The sequence below is a fragment of the Dioscorea cayenensis genome, chromosome 9, assembly GCF_009730915.1.
Source record: "Dioscorea cayenensis subsp. rotundata cultivar TDr96_F1 chromosome 9, TDr96_F1_v2_PseudoChromosome.rev07_lg8_w22 25.fasta, whole genome shotgun sequence".
In the NCBI taxonomy this organism is placed as follows: Eukaryota; Viridiplantae; Streptophyta; class Magnoliopsida; order Dioscoreales; family Dioscoreaceae; genus Dioscorea; species Dioscorea cayenensis.
Genome location: NC_052479.1, coordinates 6,421,024 through 6,445,602, shown reverse-complemented (window position 1 = coordinate 6,445,602; position 24,579 = coordinate 6,421,024). Strand labels below are relative to the sequence as shown.

The 24,579-nt window shown below is 41.0% G+C and overlaps 1 protein-coding gene and 2 non-coding genes across 3 annotated transcripts; 2 read left to right on the top strand and 1 right to left on the bottom strand.

Annotated features, from left to right (window-relative positions):
• Positions 1 to 5,182: 5,182 nt before the first annotated feature.
• LOC120269757 lies at positions 5,183 to 5,289 on the bottom strand. The gene has a single exon (XR_005539394.1). It is a non-coding gene; the product is annotated as a small nucleolar RNA R71 (small nucleolar RNA).
• Positions 5,290 to 10,816: 5,527 nt separating this feature from the next.
• Positions 10,817 to 10,923, top strand: LOC120269528. Its single transcript, XR_005539179.1, has one exon. It is a non-coding gene; the product is annotated as a small nucleolar RNA R71 (small nucleolar RNA).
• Positions 10,924 to 14,906: 3,983 nt separating this feature from the next.
• LOC120268435 lies at positions 14,907 to 15,419 on the top strand. Its single transcript, XM_039275848.1, has one exon. It carries the CDS (start codon positions 14,907 to 14,909, stop codon positions 15,417 to 15,419), a length of 513 nt encoding a protein of 170 aa, XP_039131782.1.
• The last annotated feature ends 9,160 nt before the right edge of the window (positions 15,420 to 24,579 follow it).

Genomic DNA, 24,579 nt, shown 5'->3' with positions numbered 1-24,579 from the left:
TCTTGCGGACTTCCAAGGCATTGATTGACATGGACGGCGGAGAGCTAACTTTGAGGGTTGGAGATGACAAGCTCACATACCGCCTTGCTGAAGCCATGCGGCATTCTCTTTATTTTGATGATACTTTATATTTTCTAGACACTACTGATGAGATTATTGATGAATACATGCAGGAAATGTTCAATCCGGACCCATACGAGGGTTTGTTCGGCTAAGATGAGGATTATGAAGAAGTAATGATTCTTGGTTCGATGGAAGAAGTACCATCTACCCCAGGGATCTTAAAGAAGGTGCTCCAGAAAATGAAGAGTGCTAGGAGACGCCACCGGAAACACTCCAAGTATGTTGGAGACAGATGTGAACCGAAGAAGTTGGACGAATCATTGTTAGGTGGTCCGAAGCCCGATAATTCATCTTCTAATCTCAAGAGACTTTGCACATCATGCTTTCAAGCCATGGGTAAGACGGAAACTTTCATTCATGAACCCCCATGAGGTAAGACAAGGTACGTCAAGCTTAGTGACGTTAAACAAACGCTTCTTGGGAGGCAACCCAAGTGTTTACTGTTTTCTTATCTTCTAGTTTACTTTGTTTGCATGAATAAATTATTAAGTGTTGGTGTCTTGATTTTTATATGCTTATGCTGAGATTTTCTTGTGAACTTTGAATATTCATCGTGTGTTTTCATGTGGAATTGGTGAAGTTATGTCGTTTGAGCTTTATTCCACGTTTTTCACTGGTAAAACTCGCATACTAGGGCATGCTCTAAGTGTGTAAACATGTTCAGAAACTTTCTACAGAGCCTGCAGGTTTTTCTAAGGCTGACCCTGTGAACGACCAAGCGAATATCGCACGCCCGTGGGTAATTTACGCAAGGGCGTGTGAATTCCTACAGAGTTTAACCGATTATCCCGAGAGCACACAGGGGCGTGAACTCGTCCCTGTGTGCGACCTTTTGAAACGTACACGGGCGTGGGTAATTTCCACATGGCCGTGTGATACTCTGCAGAGGAGCCCTTTTTATCCCGAGAAGACACAGAGGCGTGTGGGTGCCCTTGTGAGTTGGGCATGTGAATGTCCACGCCCGTGGGGAATTTCCCACGGGCGTGTGGAACACTTAGCGATTTTTCACGGATGTCCAGAGAAACCACAGGGGCGTGCGGCTGCCCCTGTGGGAAGGGCGCACGGGCGTGGGTATTTTCCGCACGCTCGTGGGAGAGTGTTCAGAGACAATGAGGTGTTTCCCGAGAGCGCACAAGGGCGTGTGTACGCCCCTATGCCTCTCTCGTAATGAGGCACATGGCCGTGGATAATTTCCGCAAGCCCGTGTGGATGCATAGAATGCTAAGGGGCGCGATTTATTTTTAAAGAAGAATAGTTTCTCTCGTTCTTCACGTCTTCCAGTCACCTGAAAACACTCTCACATCATTTCCCGACTTCATAGCGCCAATTTGGTGGGATTTTTGCCAGGTTTTCCGGCCGGTTCTTGATTTTCTCTTCCCATATCGTCGGTAAGCCCTATTTAATATTTTCTTCGCAAATTCATGGTTTCCATCGATGAATTTAGAGAAAAATGCTTCGTTTATCCAATTAGAAAGATTATTTGTGTTTTAGAATGAAGAAGAGGTAATTTCACGGTGTATTTTTGGAGTTTTATGGCGCGGCCGTGCGGCTTTCACGCCCACGGGCGTGCGAAAATTCCACATGACCATGTGGATTTCTGCAGAGTTAGTTTATCAACTTGTTTGATCGATTTCGTTTCAAATTTTGCAGATTATGGCACCTTATTCGAAGAAGCAAGCTGATAAGAGGCCGCGTGAGTCATTCCCTGAGCCTGAGGACATGAGTTTCACGATTCCAAAGCATCAGGTTCGCTATGAACGCCTGTCGAGACTCCGGTTCGGACAGACTCGAATCCCGGACATGAGTATACTGAGAGATCTATAGAATGGAGATGAGCTCGCAGATGAGGTCGAGGATCTCGTTTCAGCAGGTGGTTGGAGGTAGTTATTAACGATTAGAGAGCCAGCCATCCGAGAATTTGCACTGGAGGTGCTATCATCATTCGAGTTTGATAGATCTTACACGAGCTTCGACAGTTTGGACACCATTCAGTTTAGAGAACTTGGACACCACGATAGCTTGAGCATCACTCAGTTTTCAGTTCTGCTTGGCTTATATGAGGAGGCATTCACAGACACTGAGGAGTACACTTAGTTACCAACTGATTACCCTGGAGCCTTGACCCCGTAGAGAGCTTACAGAGTACTATGTGGTCATGGTCTGTACGAGCCGGGGATGTCCAAGGCCACGTGCCTTTCCCGACCTGCATACAGATATTTACATGCATCATGAGTAGGTCGGTGAATGGCCGTGTTGATAGCACTGGTGTTCTGAGCCGGCAGGAGCTTCCATACTTGTACTCGATGGTGTAGCGTGTACCGATTCACTTAGGACACATCATGGCAGAGTACATAAGACATCAGGGGCATTATGCTAGACTGGGAGCAATCTTCTCAGGCCCCGACATTACGAGACTAGTGCTGGGCATGGGTCTCTTGGATTCAATTCTTGGGGCTGAGAAGACGGGTATACCTATCCCCCTAAGTTTAGAGACACTGAGATTAATGGGCATGGTCCGTTGAGTTTGGATAGGGGTTTATACTTTGGTGCTACCAGCTCCAAAGATAGCTGAGGATGAGGGTGATCATGCTGAGGCTTCCCAGCCTGCCCCCGAGCCCCCGTGCGTATGTTTTCACCATCTCGAGCCCATGATCACTTTGAGAGGCTCGAGAATACGGTGGGAGTGTTACAAGCGAGAGGTTCGTTTGAGGCTCGGCGAGATTGCCTAGATTAGGGTTACGCGAGTTACTCATTACACGAGTTCATGGCATGTTTCGACGTATTACGGTGAGATCTTAGAGCGAGATGTCGCCTCATCATTTTATCTTGCGTCCGAGGGACTCCTCGAGCTCCCTGGACACCTCCGAGTATCCCCATCACCTATTCTAGCACCACGGGATCCACCATGTGCTTCTCCACCACCAGAGCGAGAAGAGTGCATGTAGCGGAACAATTAAGGGAAAAGTCTTGTGCAGACACTATTTCTGATGGCCGAGAAAACAAGAATTCGGGGGAATCCACTGCGGGCGTGTGAAAATTATACACACCGTGTGGAAATTCCACATGGCATGTGACAAACCCACAAGCCCGTGTGGACGCCTCGATTCTAGCCCTATTTAAAGCCGATTCAACCCCGATTTTAGCATTCTTTTCTTTATTTTTTCCCCAACTTGAGAGAGGGTTTCGGCTAGCGTTTAGAGAGGTATTGGCTAAGGTTTTGGAAAGGTTCTACGGCTCCGACATCGTCATTCCTTAGGAAGAAGGTTGGTAGGGGAGCTTCCGTCGAGGCGTATCCTATACCGGACAGAGGGAATCTTTGGACGACAGTAGAGGACTTTCCACAAGACCATCGACATGACTATCGAGGGGTTTATCTATGGATTAATTGCTTTTACATTCTATTTCTTTCATTGTACTTAGCTACATGGAGAGCTAAACCCCTAGTGGGTACTTGGGTATTTGTGAACCCTAGGATGTATTTGTTTCATTGAATCTCTTTTATTATGCTTTCAATTAATTGATGTTTATTGTGAGTTCCAACCTTGAATGCTTGATTGTATGAAGATTTCCCCTAGAGTGACACTAGAGTTGAGAGTTCTTGTTGGTAACCTTATGAGTGACTGACACACCATGAGCGTTAGACAAAAGCTAGATTGGAGAGGGTTTGAGAGGGTGAGTCGAGAAGTGCAGGGAGGCGTCCCCTTTCCCCTCCGACGTGATAGATTCTACCTCCGTTCCTCGAGTTCTTTGCGACCATAATAGAGTGAATGGTCTAAGAGATGACCCTCCACTGGGGCTTAGTTGCGCGTGCTAGCGAGTGAAGCGTTGAGGTGATCTTAGTATCTAGGGGCTTAATTGTGATTAGGGACCTTCCACCGGACCAAAGGGTTAGGGTCTATAATTAGGGAAGAGATTTATCACTTGGAATCCCTAGAGCTCATTACAACTCTATGCGAGTGCGAGGTTGGGAGGTTATCTAATCTCTCCTCCGGGACATGTATAGAGTTAAGCATAGTTGACCATAGATTTGGGACTATGTATTTAAGGATTTCCACGACTCACCATTGCATTGATTAGGAAGCATAATAGATGATTCTTGTACTTGAAACGATTGTCCTAGGCGGAGCATTATCCGAGTACCACATCTTTATCGATTGCATTACCTCACCCTTTACTCGTACTCTCTTACTTGTTGTTTTTACTTTTGAGAATTGAATCATTATCACACTTATCACTAGTGACCTTTCATATAGCTAAGAAGCGGATTAAGTGTTTTTATTCCCTATTCCCTGTGGATTCGATACCCGCTCATCCGGGATTATTACTTCGACAAACCCGTGCACTTGCGGGATATACACAAGGGGATCTTGTCAAGTTTTTGGCGTTGTTGCCGAGGAATAGGCGTTTAGAGATACTTTGCACTTTATTTTCTTAGCTATTTCACCATACATTCTATTTCATATCTTCTTATTCTATTATCGCTCTGATTTCTTTTTCTTTTCTTTTTTTGGGTGCGGCTCGAGTTATGACCCGAGGGAATCCCTCAATATTGATTGAAGGAGATCACGAGCTTGAACGTACACTTAGAAGAAAAGGGGAAAGAGCACTGTGCAAGAATAGTCTAATTTAGCTGATTTGGAAGTGGAAGGATCCGAAAACAAGACAGAAACAGAATGAGCAACAACGGACATTATCTGATTATGCCAGACCTTCAGTGTTGGGGACACAATCGAGCATCGTCGTCCCCGATCACGACTCAGAACTTTGAGCTAAAGTTGGCATTCATCCACATGTTGCAACAATCCGTGCAGTTTCAGCGGTTTGGCCGATGAGGATCCAAAGCAGATCATATAGAGAGTTTTTCTCGAGGGTGTGTGATATGCTTTGAAGATAAATGGAGTGAAGGATGATGCAATCAAGTTGAGAGCCTTCCCATTTTTTTCCCCAAAGGGGAGAGCGAAGCGAGTGGCTACACTCATTACCTAGAGCATCGATTACCACATGGGAGGAAATGGTAGAAGCTTTCCTTGCCCGTTATTTCCCTCCTGGAAAATTTGCAAAGCTTAGGAATGAGATCTCATCCTTTGTTCAGTTGGAATTTGAGTCTCTATTTGAGACATGGGAAAGGTTTAAGGAACTCCTGAGAAAGTGCCCGCAACACGGATTTCTGGAGTGGATGATTGTTCGGGACCTTTTACAGCGGTTTGAATCAAGTAGAAGGCAACTCTTGGATGCGGACGAGGAGGTACCTTAGGTAGCAAGACCCCGGATGAGGGCCCGTCAATTAATTGAGGAAATGGGGCCGAACAGCTACCAATGGAATGCTAGGGAGAAGAAAAAAAGGTGGCGGTCTCCATGAAATAGATCGCGATAACTTCATTGGCGGCTCAAGTGGAAAAATTTGAGTAAGAAGTTAGATCTTCTAACTTCAAATAGAGTGGCGGTCGTGACTAATTGCACGGGTGTTGTGGAGGACATGCTCCCTCCGATTGCCCCGATCTCTATCGGTGATGTTTCTTCGATGGAGAACGTTGATTTTTGTAGGTAATGGCATGAGACCTCAAGGAAACCCATATAGCAATACCTACAATTTTGGTTGGAAGAATCATCCCAAATTTATCATGGAGTAGTCGAGGGGTCCACAAAAGGCCATTGGGGCCACAGGGTTTCCAACAACAACAACAAGCACTTTCGGTGGAAAAGCGAGTCTCGAGTGCGGAAACCCGAATGAGTGACTTAGAGAAGCACTTGACTCGATTTGTGCAATCTGCAAATACAAGGTTTGAATCAATCGAGGCTACAATTCGCAATCACACCGCCTCTTTGCATAACCTTGAAAATCAGGTGGGCAAATTGCGAAGTCTCTCTCGAAAAGGCCACATGGAAGCTTGCCGAGCAATACAAAAAAACCAACCCTAGAGTGCACATGAAGGGGATCACTTTGAGAAGTGGTCGTGAGGTTGAAAGGTAGGCTTTTCGGGTGAGAAAGCCAAAAGAACACGCACCGAGGGTTATAGAGGTGGAAGAGGGAACAAGCAAGGAGAAAAAGGTGGCACCCCCACCTTTCAAGCCAAGAATCCCTTATCCCTCTAGATTGAAAAATGACCAAGGGGATGAATAGTACAAGAAGTTCATGAGTTTGTTCAAGCAACTCCACATCAATATTCCTTTTTGTTGAGGGCATTGGCCCAAATGCCTAAGTATCTCGAAGTTCTTGAAAGACTTGTTGACTAACAAGAGGAAGTTGGAGGAAAAGTGCTTCGATGATTTTTAGGCGCTTCATGCTCGGCAGATGTGCAAAAGAACATGCCGAACAAGAAGAAAAGACCGGGAAGCTTCATCATTCCGTGAAATATTGGCAATCTAGGTGAGGAAATGACATTAGCGGACTTAGGGGGCCGATATCAGCGTTATGCCATACACCTTCTTTCAAAAAGCTAGGCTTGGGCGAGCTTAGGCCTACTCGGATGACTTTGCAACTAGCGGACCGAATAGTGCGACATCCAGGAGGCATCATTGAAAGACGTGCTTGTCAAGGTGGACAAGCACATTTTTCTGGTTGACTTTGTAGTGCTTGACAAGGTCCCCTTGCGTATATCCCTCAAGTACACAAGTTTGTCGAAGTAATAATCCCGGGATGAGCGGGTGTCGAATCGACGAGGGAATAGAGAATAAAAAAATACTTAATTCGATTCTTAGCTATGTGAAAGATCAATGATGATAAGTGTGACAATGATTCAATTCTCCAAAGTAAAAAAACACAAGTAAGAAGGCACGAATAAAGGAGAAGGTAAGGCAATCGATAAAGATGGGGTACTTATGCAGGTCGGGAAAGGCACGTGGCCTTGGACACCCCCGGCTCGTACTAACCCTGACCACATAGCACTCTGTAAGCTCTCTGCGGGGTCAAGGTTCCAGGATAATTAGTCGGTAACTGAACGTACTCCTCCGTATCTGTGAATACCTCCTCATACAAGCCAACTAGTACTGAAAAATGAGTAATGCCCAAGCTATGGTGGTGTCCAAATACTACGAGCCGAATGGAGTTCAAAGCTGCGAAAGCTCGCGTCCGATCATGTCAAACTCGAATGATGATAGCACCTCCGATTGCAAAAATCTCGGATGGGTCGGCTCTCTAATCGTCAATAAGCTGCCCTAACCACTGCTTTGAAACAAGATCCTCTACCTCATCAGCGAGCTCATCTCCCTGCTGTAGAGCTCGCAGTATAGTCGTGTCGAGGAATCGAGTGCGCGAAGCCGGAGTTTTCGACAAGCGCTCATAGCGAACACGATGCTCTAGAATCACAAACCTCATGCCCTCGGGGCTCGGGGGATGACTCACGCGACCTCTTATCAGACTTGCTTCTTCGATCGAGGGTGCCATAATCTGCAAAAATTTGAAAGCGAAATCGATCAAACAAGTTGAGAAAAATAATCTGCAGAAATCCACGCGGTGGGTGTGGAATTTTCCTACGCCCATGTGAAACCACGGGGCGTGAAAACCGCATGGTCGCGTTTCAAAAAAATCCAAAAAAATACAACGTAAAAAAATACTTCTAGCTTCATTCTAAACATAAATCATCTTTCTAATTGAAGAAAGCGAAGCATTATTAACAAGATTAATCGATGGAAAACCATGAATTGGCAAAAGAAAAATGATAAATAGGGCTTACCGAGCGAGATGGGATGAGAAAAATGGAGAACCGGCGGAAAACCTGCATAAAAAAATCCTACCAAATTGGCTCTATGCAATCGGAGAATGATGTCGAGTGTTTTCGGATGAATAGAGGTCAGTGAAGAGGGAGAGAAAACTATTCTTCTTTAAAAAAAGAACTACGCAACTCTTGGCGTTACTGTGCATCCACACGGGCTTGCGGAAGTACCCACGCCGTGCGCCCTCGAGGAGAGCTTCACGAGGCGAGTGCAGCGCTCTTGGGAAAAAAACTCTCAGCGACTTTCGAGCGATCTCACGGGTGTGCGAGAAAAATACCCGCCCGTCGCCCGACCCACGAGGCGGGCGCGCGCCCTGGCTTCTACGAACATCCGAGAAGAATACCAAGTGTTCTACGCCCACTGGCAAATTCCGCATGCGCGTGGACATTCACATGCTCAACTCACGAGGCGAGCCACACGCCCCGGTGTCTTCTCGGGATGGGGAGAACTCCTCTGCGAGATTCACAGGCGTGTGGAAATTACCCCTGCCGTGCGTGGTTCACTAAGGTCACCCACGAGGCGAGTACACGCCCAGTGTGCTCTCAGGATAATCCGCCCAACTCTGCAGGAATTCACACCCCCGTCCGGAAATTACCCACGGGTGTGTGACAATCACATGGTAGTTCACATGGGCAGCCGCACGCCCCTGTGCCTTCTCTGGATGAGCTCGCAGTGCAACTCCACGGGCGTGCGAAATTTCCACACGCCCGTGTGTTTTCTCTGGATGACTTAGAAAAATCTGCAGGCTCTGCAGAAAATTTCTGAACATGTTTACACACTCAGAGCCTACTCTATTATGCAAATTTTACCAGCAAAAAACATGAAATAGGGCTCAAACGACCATACTTCGCCAATCCCACATGAAAACACACAATGACTTTAAAAACCCACAATAAAATCGTAGCACAAGCATCATAAAAATCAAGACACCAACACTTAACAATTTATTCATGCAAACAACCTAACTAAAAATAAGAAAACAGTAAACACTTGGGTTGCCTCCCAAGAAGCTCTTGTTTAACGTCACTTAGCTTGACATACCTTGTCTTACCTCACGGGGGTTCATAGATGAAGGTTGCCCTCTTACCTATGGCTTGAAAGCATGATGTGCAGAGTCTCTTGAGGGTAGAGGCTGTATTATCGGGCTTGGGACCGCCTAGGAATAGTTCATCCAACTTCTTTGGTTCACGGACGTCTCCAACAACCTTGGAGTGTTTCCGGTGGCATCTCCTATCCCTCTTCATTTTCAGGAGCACCTTCTTCAAGATCCCCGGGGTGGATGGTACTTCTTTTGTCGATCCAAGCATCATTACTTCTTCATTGCCCTCCTCTTGGTCTAACAAACCTTCATACGTATCTGGATTGAACATTTCCTTCATGTATTCATCAATAATCTCATCAGTAGTATCTAGAAAGTATAAAGTATCATCGAAGTCAAGAGAATGCCGCATGGCTTCAGCAAGGCGGTATGTGAGCTTGTCATCTCCAACTCTCAATGTGAGCTCTCCGCCGTCCATGTCAATCAATGCTTTGGAAGTCTGCAAGAACGATCTCCCAAGTATCAAGGGTACATCCGCATCCTCATCGACATCTAGCACTACAAAGTCAACCGGAAAAATGTACTTGTCCACATTGACAAGCACATCTTCAATGATGCCTCTCGGATGTCGCACTGTTCAGTCTGCTAGTTGCAAAGTCATCCAAGTAGGCCTAGGCTCGCCCAAGCCTAGCTTTTAAAAGAAGGTGTATGGCATGACGTTGATACTTGCTCCTGAGTCCGCCAATGCCATTTCTTCACCTAGATTACCAATATTACACAGAATGATGAAGCTTCCAGGGTTTTTCTTCTTGTTCGGCATGTTCTTTTACAATACCACCGAGCATGAAGCATCTAAAATCACTGAAGCACTTTCCTCCAACTTCCTCTTGTTAGTCAACAAGTCATTCAAGAACTTCGCATACTTAGGCATTTGGGCCAATGCCTCAACAAAAGGAATATTGATGTGGAGTTGCTTGAACAAACTCAGGAACTTCTTGTATTGTTCATCCCCTTGGTAATTTTTCAATCTAGAGGGATAAGGGATTCTTGGCTTGAAAGGTGGGGTACCACCTCTTTCTCTTTGCTTGTTCCCTCTTCAACCTCTATAGCCTCGGGTGCGTGTTCTTTTGGCTTCTCACTCGGAAGCCTACCTTCAACCTCACGACCACTTCTCAAAGTGATCGCCTTCACATGCTCTCTAGGGTTGGTCTCTGTATTGCTTGGCAAGCTTCCATGTGGCCTTTCGGAGAGAGACTTCGCAATTTGCACCACTTGATTTTTAAGATTATGCAATGAGGCGCTGTGGTTGCGAAGTGTAGACTCGACTGATTCAAACCTTGTATTTGCAGATTGTATAAACCTAGTCAAGTGCTTTTCTAGGTCACTCATTCGGGTTTCCAAACCTGACACTCTGTTTTCCACCTGAGGGGCTTGTTGTTGTTGTTGGAAACCCGGTGGCCCCATGGCATTTTATGGACCTTGATTACTCCATCAGAAATTGGTATGATTCTTCCAAACCGGATTGTAGGTATTGCTATATGATTTTACTTGAGGTCTCATGCCATTACCTACAAAATTAACATTCTCCACCGAAGAAACATCACCAATAGAGATCGAGCAATCGGAGGGAGCATGTCCTCCACCACACCTGGTGCAATTAGTCACGACGGCCACTCTATTTGAAGTTAGAAGATCTAACTTCTGAATCAAATTTTCCACTTGGGCCGCCAATGAAGTTACCGCATCTATCTCATGGAGACCGGCCACCATTTTCTTCTCCCTAGCAATCATTGGTAGCTATTTGACCCCATATCTTTAATCAACAGACGGGCCTCATCAGGGGTCTTGCTACCTAAGGTACCTCCTGCTGCCACATCTAAGAGTTGCCTTGTACTTGGGTTCAAACCATTATAAAAGGTTTGAACTATCACCCACTCCGGGAATCCGTGTTGTGGGCACTTTCTCAGGAGCTCCTTGAACCTTTCCCATGTCTCAAATAGAGACTCCAATTCCAACTGAACAAAGGATGAGATCTCGTTCCTAAGCTTTGCTGATTTTTTTGGAGGGAAATAACGAGCTAGAAAAGCTTCCACCATCTCCTCCCACGTGGTAATTGACACTCTAGGTAACGAGTGTAGCCACTGCTTCTCTCTCCCCTTTAGGGAAAATGGGAAGGCTCTCAATTTGATGGCATCATCCGTCACCCCATTTATCTTTAGCATATCACACACCTTAAGAAAGCTCTCTATGTGACTGTTTGGATCCTCATCGGCCAAATCATTGAATTGTGCGGATTGCTGCAACATGTGGATGAATGCCGGCTTTAGCTCGAAGTTCTGAGCTGTAATCAGGGGGCGCACAATACTCAATTGTGTCCCCAATACTGAAGGTCTGGCATAATCGGATAATGTTCGTTGTTGCTCATTACATTACGCCATGTTTTTCAGATTCTTCTACTTCAAATCAATTTGGATTAGACTGTTCTTGTACAGGGCTCTTTCCCTTTTTCTTCTAAGTGTACGTTCAAGCTCGGGATCTCCTTCAATCGATGTTGAGGGATTCCCTCGGGTCATAACACGGAGCTGCACCCAAAAAGAAGGAAAAAGAAATCAGAACAATGATAGAATAAGAAGATAGGAAATAGAATGTATGGTGAAATAACTAAGAAAACAAAGTGCAAAGTATCTCTAAACGCCTATTCCCCGGCAACGGCGCCAAAAACTTGACAAGGTCCCCTTGCGTATATCCATGAAGTGCGGGTTTTGTCGAAGTAATAATCTCGGATGAGCGGGTATCGAATCCACGAGGGAATAGGGAATAAAAAAATACTTAATTCGATTCTTAGCTATGTGAAAGATCAATGATGATAAGTGTGACAATGATTCAATTCTCGAAAGTAAAAACACAAGTAAGAAGGCACGAATAAAGGAGAAGGTAAGGCAACGGAGTGAAGCGTTGAGATAATCTTAGTATCTAGGGCTTAATTGTGGTTAAGGACCTTCCACCTGGACCAAAGGGTTAGGTCTATAATTAGGAAGAGATTTATCACTTGGAATCCCTAGAGCTCATTGCAACTCTATTCGAGTGCGAGGTTGAGAGGTTATTTATTCTCTCCTCCGGGACATGTATAGAGTTAGGCATAGTTGACCTTAGATTTGGGGCTATGTATTTAAGGATTTCCATGGCTCACCATTGCATTGATTAGGAAGCATAATAGAGGGTTCTTGCACTTGAAACGATTGTCCTAGGAGGAGCATTATCCGAGTACCCCATCTTTATCGATTGCCTTACCTCCCTCTTTACTCGTACTCTCTTACTTGTTTTTTACTTTTGAGAATTGAATCATTGACACACTTATCACTACTGATCTTTCACATAGCTAAGAAGCGGATTAAGTGTTTTTATTCCCTATTCTCTATGGATTCGATAACCGCTCATCCGGGATTATTACTTTGATAAACCCGTGCACTTGCGGGATATCACAAGGAGATCTTGTCGATTAGTCACGAGTTGACCTTAGATTTAGGGACTGTGTATTGTAGGGATCTCCACGACTCATTTATGCATTAGTTAGGAAGCATAATAATTGGTTTTGCACTTGAAATGATTATCCTAGGTAGAATAGTATTCGAGTACCCTACTTTATATCGATTGTCTTTCCTCTCACTTATTTGTGCTTCTCTTTCTTATTCTTTTATTATTGTTTACATCACACTTTATCAACACAATCATTGTTCATCTTCACTTGGTTAAGTAGCAACTTAAGTATTTTTATTCCCTACTCTCTGTGGATATGATACCCCACTCACATGGGAATTTATTACTTGACAAACCCGTGCACTTGAGGTCACATGCAAGGGGCATTGTCTGGATGTACCTGGTAAGTACTAGAGACAATTCAGCATGCTATGACTTATAGGAATCACATCGGGCCATTGCTCTGTTGTTGTCGAATACTCAACCCTGGTCTACCCGTTCTTCACATCATTCTTTTCAAATTTTGCCTTATTCTTGTTTATAAGCAACTCAATCTTTCATTCACTACAGATCAGAGGAAAACTTAGTACTTTGAGTTTTAGTCCTTGTGGTTTAACAAGCCTACCCCTCACAGGGTACCAATTTACTACTTGCTTACGACCCGTACACTTATGGAGAGTGCATCAAGTTTTTGGCGCCATTGCCAAGGATTGAAAAATTTTAGGAAATTTTGAAATCTGGTTATCTTGTTTGTTTATAGTAATCTCTTATTGTGAATATTTGTCTTTCTCCTTTTCTCCTTTGTTCATAGTAATTTTCACTCGTTTTATTTTTGTTTGATTTATTTTACCCACTTGAACTTATATTGGTCTATCTTTGGTGCATAGGCAGACTTGTATGACTCATGGAAGCACCTCATCTTCATTGGCTAATCTAGATCCAGAAGTTGAGAGAAATTTCCGAAGTAGAATTAGACATAGTAGTTTAAGTAAAACATGGTCAGTGGAGATCATTCTGGAGGTTGGTCAAGAGGAAGAAATGGCCGGGAACCTACAATAGCTGAGTATTTCTGATTTTGCCCAACCAAACTTGGTGTGAGTAAGGTCAAGTATTGTTCGTCCTCCTGTCGCTGTAAACAAGTTTGAGCTGAAGCCAAACTTTATCCAGATGGTGCAATAGCTGTGCCAGTTTGATGGGGTTTAGGATGAAGACCCGTATGAACACTTGAGAAATTTCTTAGAGATTTGCGACACTTTTAAGGCAATTAATGCGTCAGAGGATGTTGTTCATCTCAGAATTTTCACATTTTCATTACGAGGAAGGGCCAAGCAGTGGCTAAGTTGCTTGTCACTGGGATCACTTACAACTTGGAAGCATGTCTCCAAAATTTTCATTGCAAGACATTTTCCTCCCATTCAGATCACTACATTAAGAAGCAACATTTCATCCTTCTTACAAATGGAGTCAAAAAACTTCTACGACACTTACGAGAGATATAAGAAGATGTTGAGGAAATGCCCACGGCATGGAATAGTCAAGTGGATGCAGATCCAAATTTTCTACAATAGGTTGAATAATGCAACTAAGCAGATGTTTGATGATGTCTCTGCGGGATCGCTATGTAACAAACAACCAAGTGTAGCCTATAATTTGATCGAGGAAATGGTAAACAATGTGTACCAATGGAGTTATGAGAGGAACAAACCTACAAAGGAAGTCGGGATTTATCAAGTTGATGCCGTCACCACTTTTGTTGCACAAGTTGAAGCGATTACTAAGAGATTAGATGCCATACATTCGACTCCCGTGTTGGGAACTCCTAGTTATTGTTGGTGGCCTACTAGTGACCCTGGTTGTTCTGCTGAAGAGGATACTGATAGTTCGAGCAGGTGGACTTTGTGAGGCAGAATCATCAATTCCAAAAAATCCATACAGCAACTCCTGTAACCCATTGTGAAGAAATCACCGAAACTTATTATGGCGCCAACAATCGCAAGGACATGGAGCACAGTAATAGTATAAACCTCCACTCCAAGCTCAATAAGCATCATTTTCTTCATGTATAGAGCCATCCAATGAGCTTGTCAGGTTGTTAACCTGATTCATCAAGAGCACCGAGACACATCTCTTAGGACATGAAGAGATGATGAGGAATATGAATGGAACTGTGAGGAACCTCGAGCACCAAATGGCCCAAATGTCTAAGTTGATCGAAGAAAAGCTTTTGAGCTTCCTCCCGAGCCACATTGAAGTCAACCCTAAAGAATCTTAGAAGGGTGTCATCTTGAGAAGTGGAAAGGAACTTCCTAATCCTACTGTAAAGGAGCCTAAGGTAAAAAATGTTGTACCTTTGGTTGAAATTAATTTAAATAAACATGTGGGAGAGTTGGAAGAAAGAGGGGGTAAGGGGAAAACTGAGCTACCAAAATAATAACCTAAGCTTCCTTACCCTGCAAAATTGAAGAAACATCAACAGGAAGAGTAGTATAAGAAATTCTTGTACATATTCAAGACCTAGCACATTAGTGTCCCATTCGTAGAGGCTCTTGATCAAATGCCAATATATGCCAAGTTCTTAAAGGAACTGTACATGAACATGAGAAAGTTAGAAGAAGTGTCTTCAATGATAATTAGTGAAGAATGTTCAGCCTTGATCACTAACGAACTCCCCAAGAGAAAGAAGGATCACAGTGGGTTCATCATTCCTTGTACCATTGGAGGTTTAGTGGATGAGAAAGCTGTTGCTGACCTTGGAGCTAGCATCAACCTCATGCCCTACAAGATATTTCTAAGGCTTGGGCTTGGGGAGCAAAAACCCACTGCCATTACTCTGCAACTGGTAGATAGGTCCATCAGACAATCACGAGGAATAATTGAAGACATTCTAGTGAAGGTGGACAAATTCACATTCCCAGTGGATTTCGTTATTATGGATGTTGATGACAAAGTAGAGGTGCCACTGATTCTGGGGAGACCATTTTTAGCAACTTCAAAAGCTCTCATTGATGTAAAAGATGGTCGGTTGGCACTTCTAGTGGGTGAGGAAGAAATCATATTTAAGCTTTGAGATTCTATGTGGCACAGAATGGATTTTGATGATACTTGTTATTGTACAGATGTTATTGACTGTTTAATTTCTAATTTTGTGGAGGACACTTTCATGAAGGATGAGTAATCCGAGCTGCTGGGGCACAACCTTCAAGAGCATGAAAACATGAAGGAGGTCATAGAGTAATCCCAATGACAATAAGTAGTGATGGTTGAGAAACCTATTTCCCCTAAGCTGCCAAAGAAGAAAGTCTCCTGAGCAACTCAGTGGTGGAAAAAGGTGACCACCAAGAAGAAAAAGCCACCCATATCACTTTCTTGTCCTAGAGCATCTAATCATTCACCATCATGGACCTACGGTGTGAACAGTTTGATTAATTCATTGTTACCATATTCTTGTGGTTGTTTTTCAGGTGGCAATGAGAGGTCACGATTCCATGAACTTTTATAGGGACTGAACAAGTACGCCAAGCTAATGATGTAAAACAAGCACTTCTTGGGAGGCAACCCAAGTTGTTTTGTTTCCTTTTGTCGGTGTCCTTTTGGTTTTGGTTTTTCATCTTTGTGTCTTAGTTGTTCTTTGTGTGCTATGGTTCACTTTAATTGGTGTGTCTCGAGTTGTCTTTTAGTGAATTGAATGTTTTGGTGGTGTTATTTTTCATCTCATGTGGCTAAATTGTTTATCTTGGAGGAAGGAAACACTTTTCCTTGAGTTATTATGGTGGCGCACTTGCTCATCACGCTCATGCGTGTGCCACTGATTTTCACTGGCTCGCATTTTCTAAAACTCAGGGAGGATAAGGGCCAGATACGATCATGTCAGGCAGGGTTGCATGGCTAGCCTGCTCCTCACACGGTCGTGTCCTCCCCTTTAGAGCACTAAGGAAATTGTCCTAACATTTTCAAGGTGAGGGACACACCCTAGGCATGAAATTTTCCCTCCTGGTTGTCTTACATGATCATATCTGGGGCGTGTCCCGTCGTGACTCTTCAGCCCCCGAACCCTACATTTCAAATTCCAACTGTTCGTCGTGACCCCCAGCCTTCCATCCCTTCTTCATCTATTTATAACCAACATTTTGTGGTTTTCTCACCGAATTTTGACCGAGTTCACCGTGTCGCTCCCTCATTGTGCTCCTCAACTTTGGTAAGCCACCGACTTTATTTTTTATTATATTTGGGAGCTTTCGATCGTTCTCCCTTGACTTTCAGATGTCTTGGTTTTCCATGGTCGATCTTCATGTTTGGCACCTGATTTTTTGGGTTTTTTGAGTCAAAACCTTTCACAACTCTTCGGTAAAGATGACTACCTCAGGACACGATCGTGTCTCAAACCTTACCACGATCGTGTCTCTTCATTTATGACGGTTGAGGAGAAAGTGCATAATCATGTCCTCTGGAGGAACACGCACTTCGTGCTCCTCACACGATTGTACGACCCCTATTTTCTCAATTCATGCACTGATTGCTCTACTTTCTTTTACAAAGAATATCGGGGAAGCACATTTTAGCCGAGCCTTCCAAATTGCCCTGAGTTGAGACATCCACTCCTCTCACAAACTACATGCCTACGTTCCATACTCCAACGCACTAGGAGCGCTGCACACGTTTATCCCGTCACCATTTTAGCAAATCTCGGGAAATTGATTGGGATATTCTCCGAGATGTTGTACTCGAGGAGGAGGTTTAAAGATTGATGAGTGTCTAGGCATGGTGACAGTTATTCCAAATCACCCACAACACCTACAAGCAGCTAGCGCTCGAGGTGTTAGCTACTTTTAAGCTATCCCACGGCTCTATTGCCTTCCATCAAGCTATTCACATTCAGTTTAAGGTCTTTGGGGTGCTGTAGTGGATAAGCCTCAAAAAGTTCTAAGTCTGGCTGGGACTATATGATGCGGAGTTAACCAGAACTTCTGCATATGATGAGTTACTAACCTCTCGGGCGGCTAGGGAATCGGTGGAGGAGGCCTAGCCATGACTGATCGTTATACCAATTTATGACCCTCATTGGACCAAGGACACCACACTCAATTCTCCGGAGCTTTGGTACATTTATTACATGCTCAGTCACACTCTCACTAGACATGGTGACTATACTGGGGTTGTCAGTTGTCACGATTTTGATTTCTTACTGAGCATGGTGGATGGGTTCACCTCCATCTAGGTTATGAGATGGTTGTTTCTATTGCATATCAGGGGATCAGCCCCTGTATTTGAGCCCTATTTGTTGACCAGTACATCACTCATGTCATCATGATTATGGGCCTACTTCAGGGGGCTGATCGGATAAAGATTATAGGAGACTTTACAGCGATGTACTTGGAAATCCTTAAGTCGATAGGGATGCTGCAACGGGTTCATACCGCTAGGAGGTTTGAGTACAGGGTCAAGCAGTCCACTACTTTGACTATTGCTTTTGATGTATCCCCACTAGATGATGATTCGCCTACCCCACCACCACCTTCTACCGCCTCACGTCAAAGATCCCGGTCACCACCTCGTGCCCTTATACCATAATACTTGTTCTTTGGCAGCATTCTAGTGGCTACAGAGGAGTGTCACTCCAATCCTTGAGCATTTAGATGTGAGGTTATCCCCGTAGGAACCCATTCATCATATCGAGGTCGATACTTCTGATCTGAGGGAGTCGATGGGGATACTGTAGCGGGTTCAAATCGCTAAGAGGTTTGAGTACATGGTCCGGCAGTCCACTACTTCGAGTACTACCTTGGATGTACCCCCAACAGATGATGATGCACCTACCCCACCACGACCGGCTACCGCCTCACGTCAGAGATCCCGGTCACCACCTCATGCCCCCATACCATAATACTTGTTCTTTGGCAACATTCTGGTGCCTGCAGAGGAGTGTCACTCCAATCTTTAAGCATTTAGATGTGAGGCTATCCCTATAGTGACCCATTTGTCATATCGGGGTCGATACTTTTGATCTGAGGGAGTCTCAGGACGATTCTACCTCCTCGGGTAGCGATTTAGAGGCCAAGAGTGCACTGTTTTAATCACATCTGCGCAGCCACGGTCTTTACTTATCTTTCTTTACTTTACTTATATTTCCTTTTATTGTTTCTCTTATTGTCAGTTAGCAAGGGAAGTTCCTTGCTATATTTTAGTTTATTTATCTTCATTTTGCTGTGGTTGTTATTCTTTTCAGTGTTTCTTAATTTATATTATAATATTTCTTGAGCCTTACTTGTGTCCTCCACTACTTTCAAGGATTGTGTGATTTCTTGGAGTGGGAAACATATTGAGAGCAACAACACCGCTATGATTGCTTGTATGGATGAGTGCCTTGCTAATTACGATCTATGATTATTTTGTTTGAAATTATTAAACTTAGGGGACACGAGCATGTTAGGGACTTATTTGGAGCAACTTGTAGACTCACTTTTAGTCTAATGACCTAAGACTTCATCACATTACCCTAATTTTGGAGCGACTTACTTTAGGGTGGAAACCTCTGACTAAAAACCACGTTGCATTAATTTAGCGTTAAAATTAAAAAACTAGAAGTTGGATTTCTTTTTGGGATGCCCTACCAGTCTAATTTTAAAATTTTGAGTTTTAAAATATGGTAGAAAGAGCTATTACTCTAGAGGAGTGAAAGCTACTCTTGAGCAGTTGAATTTTGGGCATTATAAGTGTATATTTGACGGCTTACCATAAGAGAAGACTACCCCTAGGGTGTATGTAGCTACTACCTATTGTTCTAAGTGAAATAAAAGTTAATTAGTGATAAGTTGAAGCCTAGAGACTTTGGGCCACTCATTTTGGGTTTGTACACATGTAAGGTCCTCAAAGTACAAGTGTTCTCCTTTATCAAGCATTATTGTTTGAACTAAAACTAGTTATTCCCTTTGCTTAAGGATGTGCCATTCCCTTGAGATTAGAGGTAATGCACTCATCCCCTCTTTAATTGAGTGGCGTGAGATCTCTTGAGGACAAGCAAACATTCAAGTGTTGGTGTATTTGATGAGTGCATTTCATATTGTATTCACTCACCCTCTTTACAATCATTTTACTTGTCTTTTAGCATGATTTTATCCATTTGAGTTGCTATTCTTGGTATTTTTTCTTCATGTGCAGAAATCAGGGGCTCGAAACAAAGTGGAGTGAATTTGAGGAGTAATTAAGCAGAAGAATCGAGATTATGCTAAGGTTCAAAACTGATATGGGTAACGCACGAAGGTGCGTTGTCCTCTTGAATAACGCAGCCTGCAGAAAAACAAGAAAGAACTCAAACAGGATCATGCAATAAGGCTTGACACGGTCACTGCAAGACCATGGGCGTTCCCATGAAAATCTCGGCATGAAGCCAGTTTCCTCGAAACAAGGACAACATGATCTAGAAGCTCTTCGCATGACTGTGCACAGGCTAGACACGGGCATGACATGATCGTGTCTCTTCTTCTAAATATTCCAAGTCCATTTCACTTAGAACCATCATTGAGGACACGGTCATAGCACGATCATGCATGGACCGTGTCAAGCCTAAAAAGTGCCATATTACTTCAGAATGCTAGGGTCTCGGGATCATTTTTATTCAGAGATTCTTTTCTCCACGGGAGGACTTGTATGAGATCGAAGATCTTTCTTCATAACACCATCTACAGAGATCATGGGTGAATCAGAGGTACAAGAGAAGTGGGGTTGGCACCAAGGAAGATCATCTTGTGTAGAAAGGGGAGAATCATGTCCTCTTTCTCGAGATTTTCATTTATTTCTTCCTTGTTGTACTCATCCATGACGGGCTAACTGTCCAAGGTGCCCCAGGGTGTTGAAATACAATGTTTTGTATGCTTTGACTAATTGTTTTTAGTGTCTACGGAGTTCTTTGTATTCTAGTGTTAAATCTCGTGTTGCATAATTTGTTGTGTTATGTGCACACATGCTTTGGTAAAACTTGGTGTATGGATGACCATAGTTGTGATTGCTACTTGTGATTGTAAAAGTTGGTGTGTTTGAGATGCACAGTTACCCAATCAGACTTTGGTGTTTTGAGAACCATAGATGCAACATCATTTTTGAGCACACACTTGAACCTTAGGATGTACCTGGTAGGCACCAAAGATAATTCAGCATGCTATGACTTGTACGGATCACCTTGGGGCATTGCTCTCTTATTGCCAAATACTAAACCCTAGTAGGCCCATTCTTCCCATTCATTCTTTTCAATTCTTGGCTTGTTCTTGTTTATAACCAACTCAATCTTTCATTAACTAGAGATCAAAGGAAAACTGAGTAATTTGAGTTCAAGTCCCTGCGGTTCGACAACCCTACCCCTCACAGAGTATAACTTTACTACTTGCTTGTGACCCATACACTTGGTGAGAGTGCATCAAAATCAAAACCCTAATCATATATTTTCCTTTTTGAATGTCTCCTATCTTTTAATCAAAACACTAATCCCATGTTTTCTTTTTCTAATTTGTCCTATTTTTTGGTTTTGAATTAAAACCCTAATCCTTTGTTATCTTTTCTAGATGTCTCGTATTTTTTAATCAAATTCGAATACTTTCTTTTCTTTTTTTGCAATGTCTCTTGTTTTTGGAATCAAAAACCCTAATCATATGAGGATTTCAGGTTTTTGTTTGCAAAAATAAAAACATAGGATTTAGTATTGTCTCATATTTTTTTCAACCAAAAACCATAATCCTTTGTTTTTCTTTTTCAGAATGCCTCCTATTTTTTTAATGAAAACATAATTCTTATGTTTTTCAATTGGAAATGAACCCTATTTTTCAATCAAAATCATAATCCTTTCTTTTTTCAGTTGGAAATGAAATTCTATCGTGTGCGATCATACTACACTAAAAGCACTTTGGATCCAATCGAACTTTGTAGTTAAGCGAGCTTGGGCAATAATAGTACTAGGATGCGTGACCAACTCCAGAGTCTTCGTATTGCACCCCTCCCCCTTTTTTTTGTTACATGGTTGATTTTTATAATTTTATTAATTAAAAAATATAACAATTAAAATAAAAGAATGAAAGACTAACATATTTTTTGGAATTCCTACTAGATTTGATTCCAAACTCTAATCCTTTGTTTTATTTTTGGAATGTCTACTATTTTTTAATCGAAACACTAATCCTATGTTTTCTTATAGTAATGTATCTTATTTTTCATTCAAAACCTTAATCCTATGTTTTCACATAGCTACGTCTCCTTTTTTTCAATCAAGACCCTAATCGTATGTTTTCTCTTTGAAATGTCTCATATTTTCAATCAAAACTTTAATGCTATGTTTTCTTCTTTGAATGTCTACTATTTTTAAATCAAAACAAAAATCCTATGTTTTCTTATCATAATGTCTCCCATTTTTAAATCAAAACCCTAATCCTGTGTTTTCTTATTGTAATGTCTCTTCTTTTTTAATCAAAAATCCTAATCCTATATTTTCGATTCAGAATGTCTCCTATTTTATAAACAAAACACGAATCCTATGTTTTCTTAATGTCTCATATTTTTTGAACAAAACATTAATCTGAAATTTTTTATTCGAATGCGTCCTATTTTATAATCAAAAATCTAATTTTATGTTTTCTTTTGGGAATGTCTGCTATTTTTTATTGAAAAACATAATCCCATGTTTTATTTTCGGTGTGTCTAATATTTTTCAATCAAAACTAGAATTCTATGTTTTATTTTCTTAATGTATACTATATTTCACTCAAAACCATAATCCTATGTTTTCTTTTTAGAATGTCTACTAATTTTTAATCAAAACATAAGCCTATGTTTTCTTATAGTAATGTCTCTTATTTTTCAATCAAAACAATAATCATATGTTTTATTTTTGGAATGAATACTGTATTTGAATCAAAACACTAGTATTGTGTTTTCATGCTGGAATGTCTCCTATTTTAAAATAAAACCCGAATCCTATATTTCCTTTTCTTAATATCTCCTATTTATCAGTTTTGAATCAAAATTCAAACCTATGTTATCTTTTAAGAATGTCTCCTATTTTTCAATCAATACGCTAATCCTTTCTATTCTTTTTGAAATGTCTGCTATTTTTAAATCAAAATTCTCATCCTATATTTTCTTTTCGGAATGGGCCCTATTTTTCATGTTTGAATCAAAACCCTAATCCTTTTTTTTTTCACAATGTCTCAATTTTCTTAATCAAAATCCCAATCCTTTCTTTTATTTTGGGCATGTTTGCTAATTTTTACTCAATAACATAATCTGATGTTGTTCTCTTCGGAATGTCTCATATTTATTAATCAAAACACTAATCCTATGGTTTGTTTTTAAAATATCTGATATTTTTCAATCATGAACCTAATCCTTTGTTTTTTTTTTTCCGGAATGCCTGCTATATTTGAATCAAAACTCTAATCCTATGTTTTCTTTTTGGAATGCCCTTTCTTTCAACTAACACACTAATTCTTTGTTTTCTTTTTTGAACGTTTCTTATTTTTGAATAAAAGGCCTAATCCTATGTTATCTTTTGTAAATATAACCCATTTTTTGGTTTTTAATCAAAACCCTAATCCTATGTTTTATAATGGTAATGTCTCCCATTTTTTTCTATCAAAACCCTAATTATATGATTTATTTTTTTGAAATATCTCATATTTTTTTCAATCAAAACCATAATCTTATGTTTTTCATTTTTGGAATGTAATTAAAACCCTAATCCTATGTTTTCTTTTAGTAATGTCTCATATTTTGCAATTAAAATCGCTAACCCCATGTTTTCTTTTCATAATGTTTACTATATTTGGAAAAAAAACATAATCCTATGTTTTCTATTCGGAATGTCTCCTATTTTGTTAACAATACCCGAATCCTATTTTTCTTTTTTAAATGTCTCATAATTTTTTGATCAAAACCCTAGTCCTATGTTCTTTTTAATGGTTCTTATTTTTTTTAATTAAATCCCTAATCTTATATTTTCTTTTGGGAATGTCTGCTATTTTTTATATAAAACCCTAACCATTTGTTTTATTTTCGTAATCTCTCATATTTTTCAATCAAAAAGACTAATAATATGATTTTTGTTACAAATACCGACTGTGTTTTAATCCAAACCCTAATCCTTTTTTTTTCTTTTCTGAATTTATACTATTTTTTGAATCAAAAACCTAATTCTATGTTTTATATTAGTAATCTCTTTTATTTTTCATTCAAAAACCTAATCCTATGTTTTTTTGTTGTAATGTCTACTATTTTCAATCAAACCCCTAAACCTATATATTCCTTTCTGAGTGCCTACTATATTTGAGTCAAAACCTTAATCCTATGTTTCTCTATTGTAATGTCTCTTATTTTTCTATCAAAACCCTAATCCTATGTTTTGTTTTTGGAATGCCTACTATATTTGAATTAAAACCCTAATCCTATGTTATCTTTTTGAGAATGTCTCCTATATTTGAATCAAAACCTTAATCCTATGTTTTCCATAGTAATGTCCTATTTTCAATCAAACCCCTAATCATATGTTTTCTTATGCCAATGTTTTATATTTTTCAATCAAAACCCTAATAGTATGTTTCTTTTCAGAATGTCTACTATTTTTGAATAAAAAACCATAATCCTAAGTTTCTTGTAGTAATGTCTCCTACTTTTTAATCAAAACCCTAAGACTATGTTTTTCTTCTTGGAATACCTACTATATTTGAATTAAAATTCCTAATCCTATGTTTTAGTTTTGGAATGTCTCCTATCTTTCAATCAAACCCCTAATCCTATGTTTTCTTTTTTGAATGTGTCCTATTTTTCAGCTTTGAATCAAAACCCTAATCCTCTGTATTCTTTTTTGAATGTCTCCCATTTTTGAATCAGTACCCTAATGCTTTGTCTTTTTTGTTATAGTAATGTCTTTTATTTTTCATTCAAAACCCTAACCTTATGTTTTCTTGTAATAATGTCTCCTATTTTTCATTTAAAATGCAAATCTTATGTTTTCTTATATCAATGTCTCTTATTTTTCACTCAAAAACCTAATTCTATATTTTATTATAATAATGTCTCCTATTTTTCAATCAAAATCCTAATCTTATTTTTTCTTTTTGGAATGCCTACTATATTTGAATCAAAACCTTAATCCTATGTTTCCTTTTCGTAATGTCTCCTATTTTTCATTCAAAACCCTAGTCATATGTTTCCTTCTAGGAATGTCTCCTATGTTTTCATTTCCGAATGCC